General features: G+C 37.4%; 1 protein-coding gene across 1 annotated transcript in view; it reads left to right on the forward strand.

Annotated features, from left to right (window-relative positions):
• Positions 1-24,392, forward strand: part of LOC118735030 — a 327,594-nt gene that overhangs the window by 176,699 nt on the left and 126,503 nt on the right. The window contains exons 7-8 of the mRNA XM_036464622.1: positions 17,838-17,989; positions 18,047-18,133. Of these exons, the coding sequence (XP_036320515.1) occupies positions 17,838-17,989; positions 18,047-18,133 (239 nt within the window). The remainder of the gene's footprint in view (positions 1-17,837; positions 17,990-18,046; positions 18,134-24,392) is intronic.

Here is a 24,392-nt window from a genome sequence, read left to right on the forward strand (position 1 = left end):
TTCCTGAATTTATGGCAATTTTGTTAATTTATATTTATACCCGAGTGCCCTGCACCTACCTGCCTTGCTACCCCTTTTCACTATCACACTTAACTTTGCTTACTAATTAGTGTTTGCCACAATATGAATGGCAACGTACAGGGCGCAAAATAATAACTGTCGCAAAGGTTTTTCGAAAAATAAAAGAGTTCTTTAAAAATGTGGCGAAAAAAAGTATTTTTTGCTAACTTTATAAATAGTTTACTTTAATTTTATTAATTAGTTTTAAAATTTTAATCCTTATTTCCATTTGCCAGCTTTGGAAGATAAGTACATGCTTTTTTCAGGTGTATTTTTTCTTAGATTTTGTATAAAAAAAAGAAAGAAAACTGTATAGGTATGGGGTTGGTCGAATGAATGGCCTCCTAGTCACCAGTTCCGAGTCTTTTCGATTGCTGAGTATGAGGCCTTATGTTGGACAAAAGACGGAGTATAAAGGATCCAAATGGGGGAAATTAGCCTATGGTTACAGAAGATATGTAATAAAGTAACCGACGAAGACTTGCGTGCCGCTTGAGCTTTTCTCTCAAAGTATTTACCGCTGGTAAACGCAAATGAAGGTTAAAATTTAAAAACTCATTAATACAATTTATGTAAAATCTGTGGATAATTACCAATAAACTACTTTTTTTGCAAAATCTACAAAGTTCCCTTTTATTTTTCAATAAAACCTGTGCAAGAGTTATTATTTTACACCCTGTATATGATAAAATATTAATAGTTGGAAAAAGGAGTACAAAAGAAGTACAAAACTAAGAAAGGAGTACATTTCCAGATATTTTTTTTTTTTGAGTACAAGGGAGTACATTACAATAAAAAGGAGTACGTTTACTTCCAAAAGCAATACGTCTGGCAACCCTACACAGAGGTGACCGCGGTGATATGAAATGCCTCATGTATCTCCCCATACATACATATTACACATATGTACATTGTACATCCATATTTATATGTATACATACATATGTGTGCATAATACGCGAAAACTTTTTTGTCATATCATCAGATCTGTACCGTTAGTTCGATTTTAAAAAATAAGGTATCAGATTAAAAGCCTTGGCCAATAGATGTGCAGTAACGGTTTGTTGAAAAGGATTGCCACAAGATAAACATTTAAATAAATGATACAAGTAACTGTCAACTTGTGCGAACGTGTTTTTAATCGCTCCACGGAGAAATTGACAATAATTAGCAAAGAAAAAAGAACAAAACCAACGAGAAAAGACAATACTAGGCATAAATAAGCCTGCTGCTTATTTGCCTAAAATTATAAACTACTGTTTTCTTTATTTTCGCGATACAGCAAGAAATTCAATTAAATGTGCCAACGTGCAATAGAAAAAAGCAGCTCCGGCCCTAAGTGCAGTGAAATTAACATTGCCGTAACAGAAGCTGACCGAAAGCATTCAGCGGAGCGACGAAATGCTTACTTTTCGTTCGTTTCTCCCACAAACAATGGTGATCGCGATAAATCGTTGTCTCCCTCCCCTCAAACCTCGTAAATTACATATTGGCATGCACAGTCGCCAATGTCTCTGGTAGACCAAGTTGTTCTAACGCAACAACCAAGCACTAGCTTAGCAACAAGCATAGTAACAACGGTAAGCGCAGCTCTCACAACAACGACTACAATCACGACTTCAGCAATGACTGCGGTATCACAACGCTGTTCGCCCACACCTACACAAACGGGTATATCGGCACCAACCAGCCAAGCAACGCAACGCAGTGCAAGTTGACCTACATAATCCAATAACGCGTACATTGACTCAAACGGATATTGATAGGTACATAGGTACATACAAGTCAAACGAAAATTAAGCCCACAGAATCAAAAAATTGCAAATCTATCAAAAATTGCAAAAACGAAAACCACTCACTGGGAAATACGTTTGCGCTTCTGAACAATGAATGTGACAAAGAGCCCAATGAAGTTTCCAAAGCCCAACCCAAACTCAAACCGCCCCCAATTTATTTACGAGAGCAAAACTGTAGTGAGCTCGTTAATAAATTGATTCAGCTTATTGGAGACAATACGTTCCACGTATCACCAATTACCAAGGGCAACATTAAAGAGACCAAACTTCGGATTCTTACTGAAGAAAATTATCGGTTGGTAACCAAACGCCTTAATGGCCATAAGAAAAACTTCTATACATACCAGCTGAAAAGCAGCAGAGGACTGTAAGTAGTAATAAGAGGTATATAATCAAGTGTACCCATTAGTGATATAGCTCATGCTCTAGATAAGGCAAGATTTTCTGTTAAAAATGTTGTCAATACTATCAACACAGTAAAAATCGCTCAGCCTATGTTTAAGGTAGAACTTAAGCCAGAAATAAAGCCAATAAATAAAAACGCAGTACACCCAATCTACAACTTACGATACCTTCCACACCGAAGAATAACAGTGGAGGAGCCTAAACGCGGCGAAACGGTCCCGTACAGTGCACAAATTGTCAAGAATTTGCCCATACCAGAACATATTGCACCTTGCGCCCAGTGTGTGTTGCCTGCGACGATCTTGACGCTTCCGCTTCTAGCAAGGCTATCAAAACTGATGTGGCTGTAAAGAAATGCAGTAATTGCGGAGGTAACCACACCGCCAATTATAGGGATGCCCTGTATACAAAGACTCAAAGTCTCGCATGAATCAGCGCAACATAGCCGTATGCTCTTCCATCACTCCAACTAGCTCTCATACATACCAACACCTCACGCCATCAACCACTACACTAGGAGCCTTTTTTGCAACGCGCTGCGAGTTCCCAACGTTTCTTTTGCCAGCGCATTAAAATTAACAACGCAGTCAAGCACGGCGACATCAAACTCCAATCAAGAAACATCTGCAAATATTCAAAAGAATAATAGGCTGACTTCCAAAACGTATCAATACAATGTTTGGATACTGTTATACTATCCAAACTGTTGTATATGCAGAATTGCGACACATTGCAACCATAGACATTGCATACTTTAAATATTGAATAGAGCAAGGAACAATTTTTCTGAATTTTCCATATTTAAAACACCAATGGTAACCAATAACAAACGAAGCATCAACTTTGTTTCTGATGCGCTGATTGCTCTAGCGATGCGTTTCGATAACTGTTCGGATGCGTTTTGGAAAAGTATACATTGTAAACATTTTGTAGTTCCGCGTTATGGAAAATTATACATTGTACGTATGCAAAGCAATCGACGTTTTGGAAGTCAGCCATACAGAACAATTGCAGTCGAACCCCCCCAAACTGGTGGCTTAGAAGGAATGATATTGAATCTTACCCAGTGTATGCAGAACATGATTCAAGACCTCATAAAGGCTCAAAACCAATTGTTGCAAATTTTAGTGAATAAAAAATGAGTGAGTTGAAAATTTGCTTATGGAACGCTAATGGTGTAAACCAGCATAGATTAGAAATCAGCCAATTTCTAACTGAATATAGATGTTATGCTTCTGTCCGAGACACATTTAACAAACAAATATAATTTCTCTATACCTAGATCCAAATTCTATGCCACAAATCATCCAGATGGTAATTCTAATGGAGGCACAGTGGTGCTGATTAGAAATCGCCTAAAGCACAGCATTCTAGATTCAAAAGCAGTTCTTCTCTCCACCGTTTCGCGTTTTCAAAACCTTTTTCCGCCATCTGAATACGAAATTTAAAGTTATAAAGCCGTTTGAATTCATTTGTTTGCATTTTCGGTTTACATTTTCATGGAAACACGCATATATGCGAAAGCCTGCGAATCATGGGAGGTTTTCTTTTCTTTAAAAATTCCTAAACTAAGCTAAATAATGTACCTTTACAATCCTTTCATATTTTAAGAGAAGAAAACAATAACGTACGCGACATAACGTACGCGACAATTTTTCTCGTAAGTAATAAAATGTATTTATTGAGAACTCTTCTCGCCACCGTTTCATTATTTTACAACTATTCTAAATAATTTAAATGGAAAATTTGCAATTAACATTGGTTTTGATGTATTTGATTGAAATTTTCTTACTTACAACAACGTATACGACAAACTTTAAAGGGTAATAATTTTTTTTTACTTCGGTTGGAAAGAAAATTTTACTGTATATCTTTAGCTGGAAGAATTCTCGCTTAAGAATTGTAATCTGCATTACCTGCGACTGCCAATATACAAATGACATAGACAATCAATGTTTTTGCATAACGTACGCGACATTAGAATACTATCAGAAGCAAATTAAAAAATTACCGTTATTCGAGCTCTAACTTCTCCTTTTTCTCATTTTTATAGTTAGTTGTTATTGCAAATTTGATTTTATGATGTAATTGTAATGTTTCAAATCTCTTAATTTAGTTAATAGGAAAGAGAAATAGTTCATTTCATTAGAGAAAACTGAGTCGAAGAGACATTTAATTTTACTCTTCCATTTTTGAGTTTTAAAATTCCAATAAGCTGAAATACTTCTATAATATAAAAATTCGAGTATTTTTCTCTTAATGATTCGTCTTAAAACCCCTTTTCAGTTATTTTTATTTTTTCAGTCCTGGTTGACATTTTCATGGAAACACCCATATGCTTTCGAAACCGCGACAGAGACTTGAATCTGTGGGCTATTTTTTACTCACCATGATTTTTAATTTCTGAAAATAACTTCAAAGATTTCTTTGATAGCCTGGGTAATAGATTCCTGGCAGGAGGCGACTAGGTGACAAACTTTGTTTATTAACCCAAAAGGGCGACAGTTATACAATACTATTATAAACAGGCATAATAGACAAGAGGTCAAATCTCCTGGTAAACCCACATACTAGCCCACTGATGTAAAGAAGATACCAGACCTAAAATATTTCGCAATTACAAGAAACATAGACAGAAATAACATAACAGCAGAAACTATAGCTTAACTATCATCCGATCACTCTCCTATAATAATAAAACTATATGAACAACCCCAAAACATCGAGATTAAGCCTCGTCTAACTTCAAATAACACCAACTGGCTTAAATATAAAAAGTACATCAGTAATCACATTAAATTAAATGGGAAACATTTACTTCAGCTGCTGGCTTGGCAACACCGAAATAATTCCAAGTACCACCAACGCCTACATCAGTTACAAATACCGAAATAGAAGAAATTGTGGCAGAAAAATGGCGCTTAAGAAGACAGTGGCAGAGCCATCGCTAACCAACCTCACAGCTACTGTATAAAGCTGCCAGTAGAAAACTGAAACAAGCACTCAAATGTGCCGAGGATCGCAACTTGCAAAGGTACATTAAGAAGCTTTCCCCAAATCCTACTGAAAGATATTCTCCATGGAAATCGCTAAATACTTCAAACCTCCAGTGGCTACAGAAATGCCATTTAGGAACCAAAGTGGCACCAGGAATCGTAGTGAACAGGAGAGAGCCGAGTGTTTTTCAAACCATTTAAATAATGTGTTTCAGCCAAACTGCCCAACGAACAACTTCAGGCTGCCACGGCTAACCAAAAATGCAAATGAGCTATACACACCTAGCAAAATGAACTCTTTAGAAGTAAAAGCTTTAGTAAAGCAGATTAATCCAAAGAAATCGTCGGCTGCTGATTTTATAACTCACTAGCACTAGCAATTCTTTCTGAGCTTTTCAACGTTATCCTCAAATTTGGTTACTTTCCGAAATCATGGAAAAGGTCAAAGACAATCATGATAGCCAAACCTGGAAAAGACGCAACACAGCCGTCCTCGTACAGACCAATATGCTTACTGCCCTGTCTTTCCAAAGTATTCGAAAAAGTACTCCTATCAAAGATATCTCCCTCTCTCCATGAACACAATTTAATACCAGCACACCAATTTGGTTTCCGAGAAAAACATAGTACAATTGAAGAAGTTAATTGAATTACAAATGAAATCAGAAGGGAATTTGAGCTCAGAGAGTTCTGCTCTGCAATTTTTTTCGATGTGGCACAAGCATTCGATAAAGTGTGGCACGACAGTCTTATATAAAAATCGTTTCCGCCGAAATTTCACAAAAAAGTGGCTAAAAATTGCCATTGATGCTTTAATTTTTTTGCCGAACGTGTTGCGGGAGCACTTAGAAGGGGAAAATTATAAGTAAAATGGTAAATGGGCTACGAAAAATTTACGTACTTAGGCGGGTTGGATAAATAAGCGGGGAGGTACTTAAAAGAGGGGTTTTCTTCAGATTACATTAAAATATTCACGGTACCCAAAAATGTTGGTTACTTAAGCGGGTTAGGTACTTAAGCGGGCGGGTACTTAAGCGGGCGGGTACTTAAGCGGGTTTCACTGTATGTATATTTTGGTGTCATACGAAAAGGCCTTAACAAGAGTGTAGTTGAAAAAATATTTTTTGTTGAAAATATTTTAAATATTTAATATTTTGCCATTGTTAAAATCTTAACTTATTTAAATTATACAGAAGTTACTGTATGAAATATAAAAAATATGGGTGTCAAATGAAAGAGTATTAGGAAATATTTAGCTTAAACACTAAGAGTATTAAAAAGGGCTGCCACCAGTTTAGAAATGGTTTCGAAATTTAATCGAATAAACTCAAGAGTAATGTACAGTTTTTAACCTGAATATGCTCTTATTATTATCACGTATTCTACTTTTTAGTTTAGCGGCTGTGACTCCGATACAGCCCGCAGGTGAAGGCGAAGGCCCTGCACTGATCCTTTTTTTTCTTTCGTTTGGTATATGGGAAGTATTGGTTGATAACTTCTAAGTGTGTTTATTTGATTCAAATATATGGGCATAAATGGCTTTCCATACAAAATCACAGATTGCGCAATATTTATATCTTACTCTCAGCGTATGTAGTTTAATGTATGTATGTATGTATTTATGTACACATGAATGCATAATACGCGAAAACTTTTTCGTCATATAATATTTGTTCCGATCGTTAGATTTTATAAAATGAAGTATCTAATTAACGGGCTTGGCATGTGGATGTGCAATAACTTCTTATTTTTTCAAAAAGAGTTCCACCTGATAAACAAATTAAATTGAAATTATTTTTAAGTTAAATCAATTATTACACTATGAGTATCGATCAAAATGGTTTGAAAAGGCTTTATTTCTTAATTATATGTAGGAGGGTTGCCACCTGTTTCTAAAAGAGAGTTCGACTTAAATAAGGGCTGAAAATTTAAATGTTTATCCTGATATGGATGTCAGACGAAAGAGGTTGTGGTTTGAAAATATCTTGCAGAGGGTGGCCATCTTGTTACAAAGTTAAATTCAATATGAACAATACGTTAAATAAATTACCTCAATATGAATATAAATCAAAAAGACTTCATTTTCAAACTACATGTAGGAGGATTGCCACCTGATTTTATAATTAAATTAAATTTGAATTAAGAGTATTAGATAATTTAAATATGTATCCCAATACAACAGTCAGACAAAAAAGGTTTAACGAGGTTTTGGTTTAAAAATATTTTTGACAGGATTTCCATCTGTTTGAAAGGTCGAATTAAATTAAATTATATGATATGAAATATTGGCGTCAAACAAAGGAGTATTAAGAAATATTTAGTTTGAGCATTTATAACATTAAAGAGGGTGTGTGTAAAAAGTTAAACTCAAATTATTAAGTAAGTCAAATGAATTATTAAAGTATGGGTATAAATTGACATATGTTAAAAATGTTTTTTTCTGAACTTTATGTTTTTGAAATTAAACTGAACTTGAATTAAGGGAATTACACAATTTAAATATGTATCGCAATATGTGTATCAGTCGAAAAAGGTTTAACAAGGTTTTGGTTTTAAAATATTTTGAATAGGGTTGCCACCTCTTTTAAAATTAGAATTTAATTAAAATATGCATAAGTTAAATTCAAGTGGCAAGATATCCTTAGTTTGAATATTTAGAATATTAAAGAGGGCTACAACCTGTTTAAAAAGGTAAACTCAAATTATTTAGTAAGTCACAGCAATTATTATGGGTATCAATTCAATACAATCAAAATGATGTTTCATGTACCGTTTTTAACTTAAATGTGATCTTAATAATATCACGTATTCTACGTTTAAGTTTAGTGCCTGTGGCACCGACACAGCCCGCAAGTCAAGACGAAGGCGCTGGACCGATTCTTTTTTTATACATTCTCAGTTAAAGAGCGTTATTGCGGCTTATTTATATTTAATTTTTTTTTCTGATATTTCAGCTATCTGGCAGCACTATTTTTCTAATTTTAAAATTAATTTTCTCCTTAAAAACCTTCCACAGATAGAAAGAAACAAAACGAAATAATCCGCTAAGCCGTTCTTGAGTGTTGCGATAACACACGAACAGCAACTCATTTTCATATAGTACTAGGTAATACCCGGCGTGCTTCGCGAAGCCTCGTGATCAATTTTGCATCAAAGTTAAGGAGAAAGCGTATTGAAACTCAAATGGGAAAACCTCTTCAGGGGAAGAATGTTGCTTTTATTAGTATCCATAATTCATCTGTCCGTCCTTAAAAATTTTTATACTAAAAGGCTTTGAAATATACGTATCGAGCGCTAACCGCCAAAATAACGTAACCGAAATTTTTTCCAAATTTTTTTTTTTGATGCAACAAGGCATATTTCTGCATGAAAAAGAAGATTTTGAAAAAATTTAGCTTACGTTATTTGGGCGGTTAGGGCTCGATATGTGTGTATGAATGTATTTTATATTTTTATACCCGAGCGTACTTGTGCACAAGGATATTATAACTTTGTTCACATAACGGTTGTTTATAACAGGCAAACCGAATCGATATAGATATAGAAAAATGTATACATAAATGATCAGAATGAAAAGAGAAATCGATTAAGCGGTGGCTGTCTGTCCGTCCGTCTGTACACACGATAACTCGAGTAAAAATTTAGATATCTTAACGAAACTTGGTACGTGCACTTCTTTCTGGCGTAGGACGGATGGTATTGAAAATGGGACAATAACCACGCCTACCTCCCATATAACGGTAATTTCCAGAAATACGAAAACTGCGATATTTTATTAACTACATAATTTTATTCACTCAAAATTGATATTTACAATAAGTTTTAGACGAAAAATGAGAATATTATAAATTTTTGGAAAATAGGCGTAGCCACGCCCACTTATGGTCACATGTGTATATCTTGCTAACCGTTTCACCAATTTGTTCCAATCTTGGCACAGCTGTTGGCCTTAGTACAACACACCAAATAGCCGAAAATTTTCAAAATCGGACAATAACCACGCCCGCATCCCATATAACGGTAATTTAGAGAAATACGAAATATTCGATAAATAAGTAAATATTAAAGCTAATTTATTCAAAATTGATGCTTGCAAACAACTCTACCGAAAAACATGGTTATGATAAAATTTTGGAAAATGGGCGTGGCACTGTCCACTTAAAATCACATATATGTACCTCGGTAACCGTTCTACCAATTTGTACCAAACTCAGTGTGGTTATTGTGCTTGCAACATAGAAGCAAAGCGTTGAAAATTATTGAAATCGGATTACAATTGAGGCCGCTTTTTATATAACGGTAAATTTCAGAAGTGCTTGAAACTGCAATTTGTCGAAATTTAAGGACGCTAATTTACTCAAAATTGATACACCCCGGCTTACCATGGTAGCGGTAGCTTTCGGAAAGGTGAAAAACATATATTTAATACTTGCGCCGGGTATTTAATGTTCGGCTCCGCCTGAACTTAGACTTTCTCACTTGTTTCACATAAGGAGTCTACAACATAAATTAGAAGTATGTAGAATATAAAATAGAGTTATTTAAATTTTGGTTGTTGTACACTTCAGTAAAAACAACGTTTTGCGTTTCATTTCTATTTCCGGGAATAAAAAAGTTGGATTATCTCATAAACCAGTACGTGAAAGTGCACATGTAGTTGGCCATGCGTAAAAACTTCGTTACGAAGATCAGTGCCGACAACGTTAAAGGTTTGCCCTTGGGACTTATTGATGGTATTGGCAAAGCATGTCTTAACTGGAAACTGGACACGTTTAAACGTAAGTGGAAAATCCGTTGGGATCATTGGTATCCTTGGAATCATCATTATTTCTACCATTGCCGGACCGGTCAAAATTTTTGCCTTATAAGATTGTGAAAAGAACTCGGGTGGCTTAAGGTTGCGCAAAAGGATTAATGGTGTTCCAGGTTTAAGTTTTAGCTCATGTGGAGGCGTACAGTTACACATAAAATGTTTAAAATTTGCTCTAAATTTTTTTTGTTTAAATTAACATATACTAAGAGAGTGTGCAAATTTACATACCGTGTTAATAAAATTAAACAGTGCCTGTTTACTTTTACATACCAAATTTCTCGCGTAAAGCAAAATTACACATACAATATACTTAATTTTTATTTTTAGTAGGAAATATATTTTTGCGTTAAAAACGTTTGTAATTTTAAATTTTTCGTAACACAAACGGTAATAACGCAAAACTTTCTTTATTTCACTTTTAAAAGGGAAATAATACCAAAATCTGAGTACCAACAAAGGTTGGAAATAAAACCAATTTTGCCTTATTTCCCATTGCTTATTTATACTATTTGTAACAAAAACAGTTTACCGACAGAAGGAAAAATAACTTTGTTTACTCCAAAAATACAATTAAACAAAAAATGTGATTTAATTCATAGGAAGAAAGTAATATTCACAAAATATTTTTACTTATGAAAAGTCTAACAAAATATAGGAAAAGAGTCGTATTTAATAGGTGTTCAGCAAATTGGACATAGCACTTTTGCATGAATTTTATCTGCATGCTTTTTTAAATGTGTTGAAAACATTGCTAGAAAACCTTAAAACGTTTGCATGGAACCATGGCGCAATAAACAGGTGAAGTTATAAAACAGCTTTCTCGCTTTACTTTCTATCATTCGGCTGCCTTATAGTAAAATTTTAAAGACAAATTTTCAAATAAGGCATTGTCAAATCTTTCTTCTCGCTCTAATTACTTCACCGGGTATAATTCCGCCATGGCATGGAACAAACAAAAGCTGCCGTTCCTGTTCGCAGCATATAACACAAAGAATTTTGTTTTGAGTTTTATATTCAGTTAAAATTTCTGCATTATCATCACTTGTTTCACCATATCCGAAATGGGGATTACGTTTACGAAGGCGAAGCGAACATGCTATACGAAATAGTGCATGCAATAACACCATACGCAATAATTCCCATTGCTTGGATATTAAAAAGCAGTTTCAGAAGTGAACTAGTGTCATTTTAGTGTTATTATTATTATTTATATATATATTTATTAGTGCATAATTGCGAAAGGAGGGGAGGGGGGCGGGGGACGCGTGCGCGCCGTCGAAAGCGACGTCGAACGAGGCGCAGCGGGGGTGATGCGGGGCGGCGCGCGAACACGGACCGTCGCGACGCTGGGCAATTTCAAAATTGTATACGTACAAATCCGTCCATTTAACTTGTTCATGTACTACTTTTTGTCAAATGTAACTGGGTGACTACCTACATATGTGCACTATTTTGCTTTATTTCTCAAATTGTTAAGTTGAAAAGTTGGTCTTATTGCTCGTCGAGAAATGAAATAGAGCAAATTTGTGTTATTTCACAATTGAATGTGAAAAAACATAAATTTGCGTTATTGCCGTTGTGACAGAGGCAGGATTCCCATAAAGAACAGGGCTAAATTACTTGACCATATCAATTCTAATTTGAACATACTTATGTAAATATGTATGCATGTATAAGAATCTAATTCGATTGATCTGTTGAATTAATATAGTTGAGTTTTGTATCGTGCAGAATTTGCATGAAGCGAAGCAGATATCTCTTCGCTGTTATTTATTGTACATACTACTACAGCGATGTAAAATTAGGTTTATGCTGCGCAGCGGCAATTTGTTTTTTCACGAACTTCATCTTTATGAAATAAAGGAAAAGCTGAAGATCAATGTATGTATGCCACATCTAGGGTTCAATCGATACCACTAAGGTATCACTCTAATGAGTACTTGTACTCAAAAGACTGAAATTATCGATACCTACTCAGTATCGTCAAAGTATCGAGCACTTACTTGAATTGTTTTCATCTTCTCTTTCGAGAGATACTTCCCTTTTTTGTTGTAAAAGGTCGTATGATTACGTCTTATCATGGTTTAAAAAACATTGTATGTCAAAATCAAATAAAAAGCCAATAAAGTTGCAGGTATAGAAAACGTATATATTTAAGTTATTTAGTAGGAATACAAAATAATTATTAATTAATATTCGTGGCACATTACAAAGGAACAGTATTGGTTATAATTTTTTCAGTCATATGAGTGTATAGGTAACCCAATATGGATAGGTTTCCGATTTTTATTTTTGTTTTTATTTTCAAATTAGTTTTATTCACTTTTTTTATACCCGAGCGCACTTGTCCGTCCGTGTACACGATAACTCGAGTAAAAATTAAGATATCGTAACGAAACTTGGTACGTGTGCTTCCTTCGGCCGTAGGACGGATGGTATTGAAAATGGGCAAAATCGGTAATAACGGTAATTTTCAGAAATACGAAAACTGCGATATTTTAGTAAATACTGAAGATAATTCACTCAAAATTGATAATTACAATAATTTTGAGACGAAAAATAAGAATATTATAAATTTTTGAAAAATGGGCGTAGCCACGCCCACTTATGGTTACATGTGTATATCTTGGCAACCGCTGCACCGATTTCTTCAAAACTTGGCACAGTTGTTGGCTTTGGTACATCATACCAAATGGCCGAAAATTTTTAAAATAGGACAATAACCACGCCCACATCCCAAATAACGGTAATTTAGAGAAATACGAAATCTTCGATAAAGCAGTAAATCTTAAAGCTAATTTACTCTAAATTGATGCTTGCAGCAATTCTTTAATAAGAAATACGTTTATGATAAAATTTTGGAAATGGGCGTGGCACCGCCCACTTATGATCACATATATGTATCTCGGTAACCGTTCTAACAATTTATACCAAACTCGGTATGGTTATTGTGCTTGCCACATAAAAGCAAAACGTTCAAAATTATTGAAATCGGACTAAAATTACCGCTTTTCATATAACGGTAAATTTTAGAAATGCTTGAGACTTCAATATTTCGAAATTTAAGGACGCTAGTTTACTCAAAATTGATAAACCTCGAATTACGATGTAGCGGTAGCTTTCGGAAAGGTGGAAAACATATATTTAATATTTGCGCCGGGTATTTAATGTTCGGCTCCGCCCGAACTTAAACTTTCTTACTTATTATAAATAATATAGTTCATTCCATAACAAAAACCTTGTTAATCCAAGTTTAAAACTTTGCACAAAAATGAAAAGCAAATCAACAAAGTTTCATCAAAGAACGTAAATAATAAGAAGGACAACTTGTGCTTTCTCTTTTGCGCTAGTACGTTTTCATCAAAATTCCACACTTTATTCTGAATAAAATGTGTTTAATTTTGGTGAAACTTTGATTTTCTTTTAATTTTTGTACAAAATGTGAAACTTGGATTTACATGGTTTTTGTCATGGAATGAACTATATTTTTAATAAAAAAGTAACTAAAATTAATTTGAAAATAAAAATAAAAATGCGACACTTATCCATAAGGTCACCCCTATAAGTTAACAGCGCACTGCATCGTTTACAAACTATTTATGAAAAAAAATTGTATTGTTTCTTTTGGTACATTGCTGAGGAACAATATTAGTTATAATTACATATATGACTTCATATAAGTATATTATTCATGAAATATTTATAAAAAAATAGCTTTTGGGGCACACTGCTAAGAAACAACAACTTTTCTAAATGCTTTCCAGACAAGCGATTTCTACTTTCTCTACTACATGACCGCTCTTTTCGCGAAAATTCTAATAACGGGCGTCATTTGTTGAGTTGCCGTTGCAATGATAAAAGTAGTAGAAATTGCTCCTTCGATACCAAGTACTTTTTTTCGATACTTACTCGATACCGAACAAAAAGGTGTCGAGTAAAAAAATACTTGGTATCAAAAGAAAAGTATCGAGTATTTACTTGTATTTACTTGTATCGAATGAACCCTAGCCACACCAAGAAGCTTGCAGTGAACATGTGCCGATATCGCAGCTAACAGCTCTTAGAAGTAAAAAAAAACAGTTGTCAAATGAAATGCACGATGTGCAGTGTTTGTTTGTTTTGAACGCAGCGCTGCTTGTACATAAATTCCGCTTTGCGCATGCCTGAAGCTTGGAAGGTTATTTTTTTTATTTTTCCGCTGTGCTAGCTAAGTATAAAAAGAGGAGAGAATAGAGATCAATATGTGGTTTGTTGATGCTCTCTAACCACAAACGCGTGAAAGGCAAACGGTATAGCAATGCTTGTTTAATACTTTAATGGGAGTGTCTATTCGCACTATGCCAGTGTCACCAGTGTACCAGTGTCCGACGGCTTCGGCTGCGCCAATGTACCAGTGTCGCCAGTGTCACCAGTTTCACCAGTGTCACCAGTGTCACCAGTGTCGGCAGTCTTCGGCTCTGCCAGTGTCACCAGTTTCACCAGTGTCGCCAGTTTCATCAGTGTCGCCAATTTCAAAAGTGTCGCCAGTGTCACCAGTTTCACCAGTATGGCCAGTGTCATCTGTATCACCCGTGTCGCTATTGTCACCAGTGTCGCCAGTTTCACCGTGTCGCCAATTTCACCAGTGCCACCAGTGTCGCCAGTGTCACCAGTTTCACCAGTGTTGGCAGTGTTCGGCTCCGGCAGTGTCGCCAGTGTAACCAGTGTCACCAGTCTCATCAGTGTCGCCAGTGTCACCAGTGTCACCAGTTTTCTCCAGTGTCACCAGTGTAGCCAGTGTCCCCAGTGTTGCCGGTGTCAGCAGTGTCACTGGTACACTGGTGACACTGTCGACACTGGTGCAACTGGTGACACCGGCGACAGTGGTGACACTGGCGACACTGGAGAAAACTGCTGATACTGGGGACACTGGGGATACTGGCGGCACTGGTGAAATTGGTGATACTGGCGACACTGGTGGCACTGGCTACACTGTTACACTGGTACACTGGCGACACTGCTGACACTGTTGCACTGGTGACACTGTCACACTGGTGAAACTGGTACACTGGTAACACTGGTGATACTGGTGACACTGGCGAAACTTGTGAAACTGGCGACACTGATGACACTGGTACACTGGTGAAACTGGTGACACTGGTACACTGGTGACACTGGTGACACTGGCGACACTGGTGATATTGGTGACACTGGTGACACTGGCGACACTTGTGAAACTGGCGACACTGGCAGAGCCGAAGACTGCCGACACTGGTACACTGGCAGAGCCGAAGCCGTCCGACACTGGTACACTGGTGATACTGGCAAAGTGCGAATAGACACTCCCTACTTTAATTAAACATACTTATTAAAATTCCATTTTAAGAATACTACTGTGTCCTATTGTGGTAGAAATATGTAAATTTAAAACTTGAATCATAGAAATCAACACAGTACATCGGCTGTTTTGCGCTTACAATAAATTTGGATTTTAATTTTATATATAGTATAGATAAAGATTACTGGAGGCTGATAGCTAAAAACTTTCGAATACTTGTAAAAACCCACCTTACTTAGTCTAGTTGCGAAATTCAAATATTAACCCGATGCGAGTCTCCATTTTGTACAATTTTTGGCTCTAATATTTAAGAGCGTGTTCAAGCAGATGGCAAGGGCATATTTTTTGGAAAATTGACGCGCTATTAGGCTAAATAAATGTTTTCGGGGTCGCTGATTACGATGGGACCATTTATTTTTCTCAAGTGTTTGAGAAATTCAAGAAAATATGAGAAAAAAGAAAAAAAATATATAAAAATTTTCACATTTAATGCTTAAAATCTATTGTTTAGAATTCGCTTTTATCAACTAATATACACTCGGGATAGTAGGCCATTCATTTGGTGTCAAGATACGAGCAAATTTCTAAAATGGTGCAAATGCGAAAAGTATAAATTTTTCGGGTAACGGGTTAAATGACTAATGAAACCGACTCTTCGGGTAAATTACAAGTTTCTATTACTACGTTTATACGCACGCATTATTTGCAAATAACAATTTGCAAAATGGTAAACTTTGACGTATAAACGCTGAGTTAATTTTTTGTTTGCAAATAACTAAAACACGCAAATAAGTATTGATTAGTGGTACTATTTGCAAATAAGCGCAAAACGCTGCCATTCTTAGGTTAGTTTGCCTTTTCGATGGTCATCTTATTGCCTTTTTACGATCAAGATCTTGCCTTTTTTAACTTTATTTTCCTTTTCGATGGTCATATCATTGCCTTTTTATAATCAGGCAATATTATAAAAGAATTTTTCACCATCGAATAAACAGTGAGTTAGGTATTTGCAAATTATTTTTATTTGCAAATAGCTTACGTATAAACGTAGTATATGCTTGGAGATTATCACAAGGTGTACATGTATCTTATCAGGAAGTGAACTTGCAGACAAAATTTGATCGATACATAATTGATCTTCTGATTATTTTAACCCCCGTTTTCAGTGAAAGGTAAATTGAATACAAATTGGAGGCGTCCGACAGGTTAGAAGTAGAAGATTGAACTGTCTTTAGTGTCGGAAAACAAATTTGCCTTATCCTGAGTTTCACTCGAAAATTTTTCATCCGCCAATACTAAATACATGGAAACGAATAGTGAACCGGTTCGAGTAAAATGAAACTCATAATGAAGTTGAATATATATGAGATCCGTACGATATGTCGAAAAAAGAAATTGTGAAAAAAATGACGAAAATCTAAAAGCCTGTTTACGCCCAAAACATATTTACCGAATTTCGCAAGGATTTTTGATGGTAGAGACCTCGAAAACATTTATTTAGCCTACGAGCGCTTCGATTTTCCACAGAATCTACCCTTGGCATCTCCTTGAACAGGCTCTGAGATATTTGTATCAAAAAATTTTACAAAACGGGGCTCGCATCGGGTTAATATCACTATGCGACAGTCAAAATCGGGATGGGATGAAACCAACGGGAAATGTTATATCGGTCAAAAACAAGTTATACGTGGCCCGGCGTTTCGCTGGGTCAAGTCTAAGAATCGAGATATATCGATTTGAAGTTAGTAACTATCATATAGGGGAAATTGTCAACTTTGGTGGTCTTTTTTATTTTTTCTATGTCTCATTTTGCTTAAAGGTTATGTGACTTTGCGTGAAAGTAATACGACTTGCCTTTTTTCCGTTTTGGATTTTTTATGAATTTAAAAAATAAAAAAATTTAATATTTTAGGCAAAAAATATTTTTTTTCTTCATACATTTATTTTTACCGGCAAAACTGTTGATTATATAGAAAAACGTTATATAAACAGATTAAAGGAATTGTAATTTTTAATTTGTTTAAATTTGTTTGAGCAAAATCGGACTAGTGGTTCTCGAGTTATGTCAAAAAAAAGACCACCAAAGGTGACAATTTCCCCTATATGATAGTTACTAACTTCAAATCGATATATCTCGATTCCTAGACGTGACCCAGCGAAACGCCGGGACACGTATAACTTCTTTTTTACCGATATAACTTTCCCCGGTAGTTTGAACCCTTCCCGATCACTGACCCCTACCACTTATCTCACAGTGTATTTGAATTTCGCAACTAAACTTGGTCAGGTGAGTGTTGGCAAGTATTCGAAAGGTTTTAACTATCAGCCAAAAAAAAAATAACGACATTGGGCAAAATTGGGTCAATCTACTTAATATATATAAAGATATTTTTGTTACTATAGTTGGCCTATTTTTAATCAAAATTTACTACTTTTACTATGTTTTACAGCACGAGCGTTTTTGATAGACTCCGGGTTCTATATAACTTTCGATAAGCGTTTAGTGACTCTGAACGTCGATCCGGAGGAGGTCACAAATTGCACTTATCTGCTATCACATGAGTTCTGGAACAATAGTTTCAGTCTCTTCGTGGATTTTTTGGTACTAATGTCTACTTTGTAACTAATTTTATATTCACTAAATAAATACTTATTACAGTCCACCAGTGGAAACAAGGTGGTTTCTGGGACGAAATATACACTTATTGCCAAGGAACACTCGTTTGAAATTTGCTTTAAACCCGATGTAAGTATTCATGATCCTTCAAATTTGGTTGTATAATTAAAAAAAATATTTTCGTACTTGATGCACTACATAACTTATGAGCTATCGTGCAGATCGGACATATAAATTTCTCTGTTGTAAAACTCATAATTTGTGGTTTAACTAACAATAAAATTAGCCGAAATGTGGCATTCGTAGCGGTTGTTTACTTTAAACCAATCAAGCCAAGAAGTGCATAAATACGGGCCAAATAAGATTATAATAATAGCCAAAACTAACTTAAACGGCGTGGTAGGAAAGATTCTCTCGCGGCGAAATTGGACGAGAGCGCAATTCTTGCAACCGCTCTGTCTATTCTACGCGAACTGGAGAAGAAAATCCAACAACAGTCAGACAAGCTGCAGTCGTTCTTTGACAATTTGTCCGATAAAATAGCGGCCCGCAAAACCGGTTAGTGAAGAGAATAGAAGAAAAAGTTGCTGCTATTGCAGGTAAAGCTAACGAATCTGAGCGGTGTATGGCTGTGCTAGAGAGTGAAGTGGGCGAATTTAAGAGTAAAAGCCCAGTTAGTCCAGACTTAATTTTGGTAACTTAATTTAACTTAATATTTTGGCCATACCAGTCTTATTCTCATACGGTTCGGATTGCGACTGCTCTTTATTTCATATTTATTAGGATATATGTTTCGTTGCAAGTTTTTTTGCAATGCCCGAACCCAATTAAAAGTGAGAATTTTTGCTTTCCAGCAGTGTGAATATAATAACTTCATAATAGTATAGAAATTCGCGTCCGTCGCGTTCAACTTATTGTTACATTTTCTTCTCCGTTATTCTGCAAGTTTCTGTACTGCCCTCTTGATGCAACCATTCTTCGTACGCACTTCAGCCACACGCACTACGCCAGCTTCATCTGGTACGACCCGCTCAACACGGCCCATCATCCAATGCTTTGGAGGAGCGTTGTCTCCAGCTACTAACACCAAATCACCTACTGATTACGTTGCGGTTTAAACCACTTCGCCTTGCGTTGCATATCCTGCAGGTATTCTTTGCTCCATCGAGCCCAGAAATGCTGCTTCATGACTGTCAGACATTGCCATTGATCTCTAAGACTGACCTTTGCTGGTTCTTGTAGTGGTTCCGCTAATACATCCGGTGTGCTACCAATCAAAAATTGCGCTGGTGTTAGCACTTCTTCGTCATTAGGATCGGCCGAACATGTGCCCAACGGCCACGAATTCAAAATCGCCTCGATTTCAGTGGTTATTGTGCACAACTCTTCGAACATAAAGTGTGCATTACCCCCGTGCGCGTAAGGTGGTATTTAGCCGCCGCCTCCCACAGCCCGCCAAAATGTGAGGAGCGCGGCTTTATAGGTGAAATTCAATGCCCTTGACTGCGCAGAACTCGCTTATCTTGTGCTGCTGTTATTGGGAGAAGAACATCTGTTTCCACTCTTGCATTTCTCGCCGAACACCCACAAAGTTAGTGCCGTTGTCACAATAAAGGTGGTGACATAAGCCTCTTCGCGTCACAAACCGCTTGAGCGCTGCAGTAAACGCCTTTGTACTGAGGTCGGATACCACCTCAATATGTACCGCCTTGGTTGGTGCGTGCTCCTCGAAGTCGGACGGTGGTCAGAATAGATCCAAAAAAGTCAACACCAGTGGAGTAAAACGGCCTTGTTACTGCTACTCGTCTTGCTGGCAAGTGTCCCATAATTTACTCACAAAGTTTGGGCCTGGAAGGAAAGCAAAGTAAACATTGGGTGGTTACTTGTCTTACCAGCCTTCTCGCATTCACGACCCAGCACTGTTGCCTCAATATCGACATCGACGCCTGCGTAGCCACATGCGTGTCGGTTTCGTGCAGATATCGTATATAAGTCCGCACAATTAGACTCTCAGGGGGCAACACAATTAGAAACTTCGCCTCATATGGTAGTTGCGATCTTGCGAGGCGGCCTCCGACACGCATCATGGAAACTCCAACGCTTGATGCCAGGAACACATTAAGTTTTTTAATTTGCTGGCGGGAGGTAATTCTTTGCTTCGCGCTAATAGTTTGATCTCCGCTTCAAAGTATTGCTGCTGTATGCAGTACATGATGCGCACCTCTCTCAACAGCTCCGCTCTCAGCATCGGTTCATCACCGCTGGTAACCAAGGTCTCGCGATTGGTTTTGCGCCGAAAGAAGTATAACAGATATGCCACTTTTCGCTGTATCTGCCCAAAATTACTACGCGACGCCGAACACAGCAGCACCTGATTTTTTCGATGCTCGATGGGTAGTGCCACTGCTCGCCTTTGTTCCATGTTTATTTCAGATGGTCGCTCCGAAATCTATTCGGTGGCAATTTGTCACACGTTTTCCTGAAAAACCCTGGGCCAGTAAACCAAATCGTCTCGATAAGCTCATCTGCAAATGCGCCGCGAGATGTAACATCCGCTGGATTACTCTTAGTTGGAACATACCTCCATAGTGCATTTTTCGTCCGCTCTTGAATTGTTGCCACTCTGTTTGCAACGAAAATTGACAGTTACGATGGATGCTTACTTAACCAATTTAGCACGATTTCGCTATCTGTCCACAAATAAATTGCATTCAATGAAACGACCAAGTTTTCTTGGGTTTTGGTTAATAACTTTACCAATAACTCAGCTTCAAGTAATTCCAAGTAAATCCAAAAGCGACTTAGTTCTTAATGGTGCCACTCTGGACTTGGCGCTCCACAGCGACACAGTACGGTGCGAATGTATACGCATGCCTCATAAGCCCGCAGCGACGCATCATAAAATCCGTGTAGGACCATTTTTCGCCAAAATATATCTTGGTACTCGTATATCTTTGACCAAAGGCAGTTTCTCGCGAAATCTGATCCACTGAACGTTACCCTTCAACGGTAGGGATTCATCCCAATGCCCCTTTACGATCCAGGGATTTTCCAAAAAGATCTTAACCTTTACGATTAAGGGGTTTATCAGACGGAGAGGATCAAACAGACTCGCAATTTCCGCCAGTATAATCCGCTTTGTTATGGGTTTGTCCATTTTCAGCTCCGGCCAATCATAACGAAACACATCGGAAGTGGACTCCCACATAATACCGAGAGTTTTGATGATTTCGGCGTCGTTCAAATGCAGCGGCTTCTCTTGATCATCCGATGGCACTTTCTTCAAAAATTCACTATTAGTCGAGTACCATTTACGTAGCTCAAACCCTGATTAAGTCTAAACTTAAAATCTCGCTGACCTCCGAGTTAATTTGTTGTAGCTGCTCATCAGATTATTCTCCTGATATCAGATCGTCCATATAAAAACCTATTAAACCTTTGTTTGCACCATATGGAAACTTCTCTGCGTACTGTGCACCAACTGCTTTTACGCATCTTGTCGCCAGATATGGCGTGGACGCCGTTCCGTACGTGATCGTCAATAAGCGATATAATTCGTTATCTTCATTCGGGGTTGGCCGCCACAATATACATTGATAAAACATTTTACATTTTCGTCACATCCGCTGTTATCGCATACATATAGCATCGAAAGCGCAACACGATCGCCAGCAAGTCATCTTTTACAATGGGTCCTTTGTACATTACATCATTCAAGGAGAGCCCCGATGAGGTCTTAAAACTGCAGTCAACATCACCCGCAGTTTAGTACTTGTAGATTCTGGCCGTAAGACAAACGTATGCGGTGCAAGGTACTTTACCTTTTCCCTGGAATCCTTTGGGACCAGTGCCATATGCCTCAATTCCAAATATTCGTCTATTAATGCATTATAAATTTTTTGGATTACTGGATTATTCTTTAGCCTCTTTTCAAGGAGCAAGAATCGCCATAATGCCGCTTGATTTTAGTCGCCTAACTCAGCGACATTTCCTTTAAATTGAATCCTTAACACGAAGCACCCAGTGTGATCACATCCAGATTCTCTGATAAAAATCTCTTCACACAGTGCCTCGTCCGCTGTTGGAAACACTGTTTTTGCATCACCCTGTTCCATCAGCCAAAATTTATCCACAATCAATTCCTCTTCGACACCTGGTTAAGCTGCTCCTAAGACTCTCGTTGGAGTCAGCTCGATTTGTCATACCTGACACGACCCAACCCAGCACAGTTTTCTACATGTCGCTAGGCTTGTTGAAATTCGGATCTGCCAATGATATGTTACTAGGGATGCCCCAATCATCTGCATTCATAAATTGGTCTAGTTTAAACGCGCCTTCATTTTGCATCGTAGCATGCGCAGCAACTTGACTTACCGTAGCAGCTTGCGTCGTGCCTGGTGCGTCGATCGTCTTCACCTCTACGTTGTTTTTATGCAGCATTTTATGGTGGTCACCGCCGCACTCTATACACCGTTTCGCTTGACAGCTACTGGCCCTATGCCCACTTTGCAAACACAAGAAGCACAGCATCAAATGTCGTGCTGTTTTGCGCCTCTGCGGAATCTTTTGAGCCTGAAATTTACGGCAGCTGTCTACGTTGTTCCCGTCCTTTCGACAAACTTCGCATCCACCTTTCTCTATAGGCAAAACGTGTTTCTCAACACCAATCGCCTTGCGATTATCTTTGCGACTCGCTTTGCCTCCATCGTCCTCGTTCTCGCCACAGCGCGCCGTTCTTTTCTCTCGAGCCTCCATATTTTCACATCTCTTAGTCAACACTGCAGAGCATTCATCCCAAGTGGATAGCCTTGTATAGTCGATAGATTCCTCCCACTTTGCCAACGATTGCGGAATCGCCGCCGCTGTAACGCTAAGCGCGCTTGCCTCGGCAGCAACCCGGCTTGCAGCCAGCTTTTCTTTTATTTTCGCCTTAGCTGCAACGTAAATATCCTCGATGTCTGCCATTGCCTTCTCGTGGGACTCACATTGAGTTGGAGCACACAGTCGAAGTATGCTGGTACTAACCGACAATGCCTGCTTGAAGTAGGCTTCCAAAATATCTCACCTGCAACCCAGCTCTTCGATAGGAACATTCTTCTTGCTGAGCGCTGTTTTAATTCCAGTTATATTTCGCTTGTCGACGAGCGCAATTGTTTATCCTCCGACAATTTTTTAGCTTTGGTTAGATCAACTTGTTGCTCCATGTCATCTTCATTACCCATAGTTCTTTGTAACTTTGCACCAATTATTTCAAAAATTTTAAGAAATATTCGGCTCTTGTAGTCTTTTTTTGCAATTTAACTCCAGTTTTTGCACGTGTAAATTAAGATTCGCTTGATCATACGATCCAATAAAAGGAAACTGCCGTTGCTAAACCTTTTGTTTCTTGTTTACTAGTTCTTTCGATTGCCGCTGACTGAGAACTTCTCTGCCTGCGTCGACGCTTCGCTGGCAACCTCAACTCTAACACGTTCACGTATTCATCGTATGCACCGCTTTTAATAAACTGAAGCTGCTAGTGTTCCTTCGTTGTTGTTGCTCGCAGAATATGTACCACCAAAAAGTTCTTTTTCACGCGTTAACTTACGAAGTTTGTTACCTATGACGATTTGAATTTCCTCGCCAGAATCCTGGTCACAGTACCAATGTTTCGTTGCAAGCTTTTTTGCAACGCCCGAGCCCAATTAAAAGTCAGGATTTTCGCTTTTCAGCAGTATAAAATATATTAACTTCAAAATTGTATAGAAATTCTCGTCCGTCGCGTTCAAGTTATTGGTACACTTTCTTCTCCGTTATTCTCCTGTCTCAATTTGACATTCCTATTAACCCTTAATTAGGAGTATGAAGGAAATCACACAATTAGTCGCATGGGCTCCCCAGTTACCCCAAAAAAAAATTGTTGAAAAAAGAGTTTTCAAAATAAAAGAATGAAGTTGTATTAACAAATATATTAAAGTACTCTATTATACTTAACTTAAAAAAAAAACAAAGATATATTTTCGACTTCAAACTAAAAAAAAAGTAAAAATTTACCTCCCCCAAAAAATTTTTCGTTAGTGTTCGCATGGCGTCAGCACTCAAGCGAGTAGCGACACATATGTACGCGAAGATGTTCTAGCCGTGACTAACTAAATAAAACGAAATGTGTATTGTCATAAATATTATAGCTCTTTATTATAGTTACCTTTAAGAAAGAAAATCATAACTTTGACTTCAAACTTAGATACAAAAATAAAAACTTACCTGCGCCAAAAAATGTTACGTAAGGGGTCGCATGGGGTCAGGACTTAAAAGAGTAGCGACCAATGCGTACACACGGATGTTCTGTCAGTAACTTATTGACGTACCCCGCCTGGAGTTAGGAAGCAAGAAAGAGCGCGAGCACTCT

Source organism: Rhagoletis pomonella, unplaced genomic scaffold (assembly GCF_013731165.1).
Source record: "Rhagoletis pomonella isolate Grant_MI unplaced genomic scaffold, Rhpom_1.0 Rhpom_scaffold_00003, whole genome shotgun sequence".
NCBI classification, from domain to species: domain Eukaryota; kingdom Metazoa; phylum Arthropoda; class Insecta; order Diptera; family Tephritidae; genus Rhagoletis; species Rhagoletis pomonella.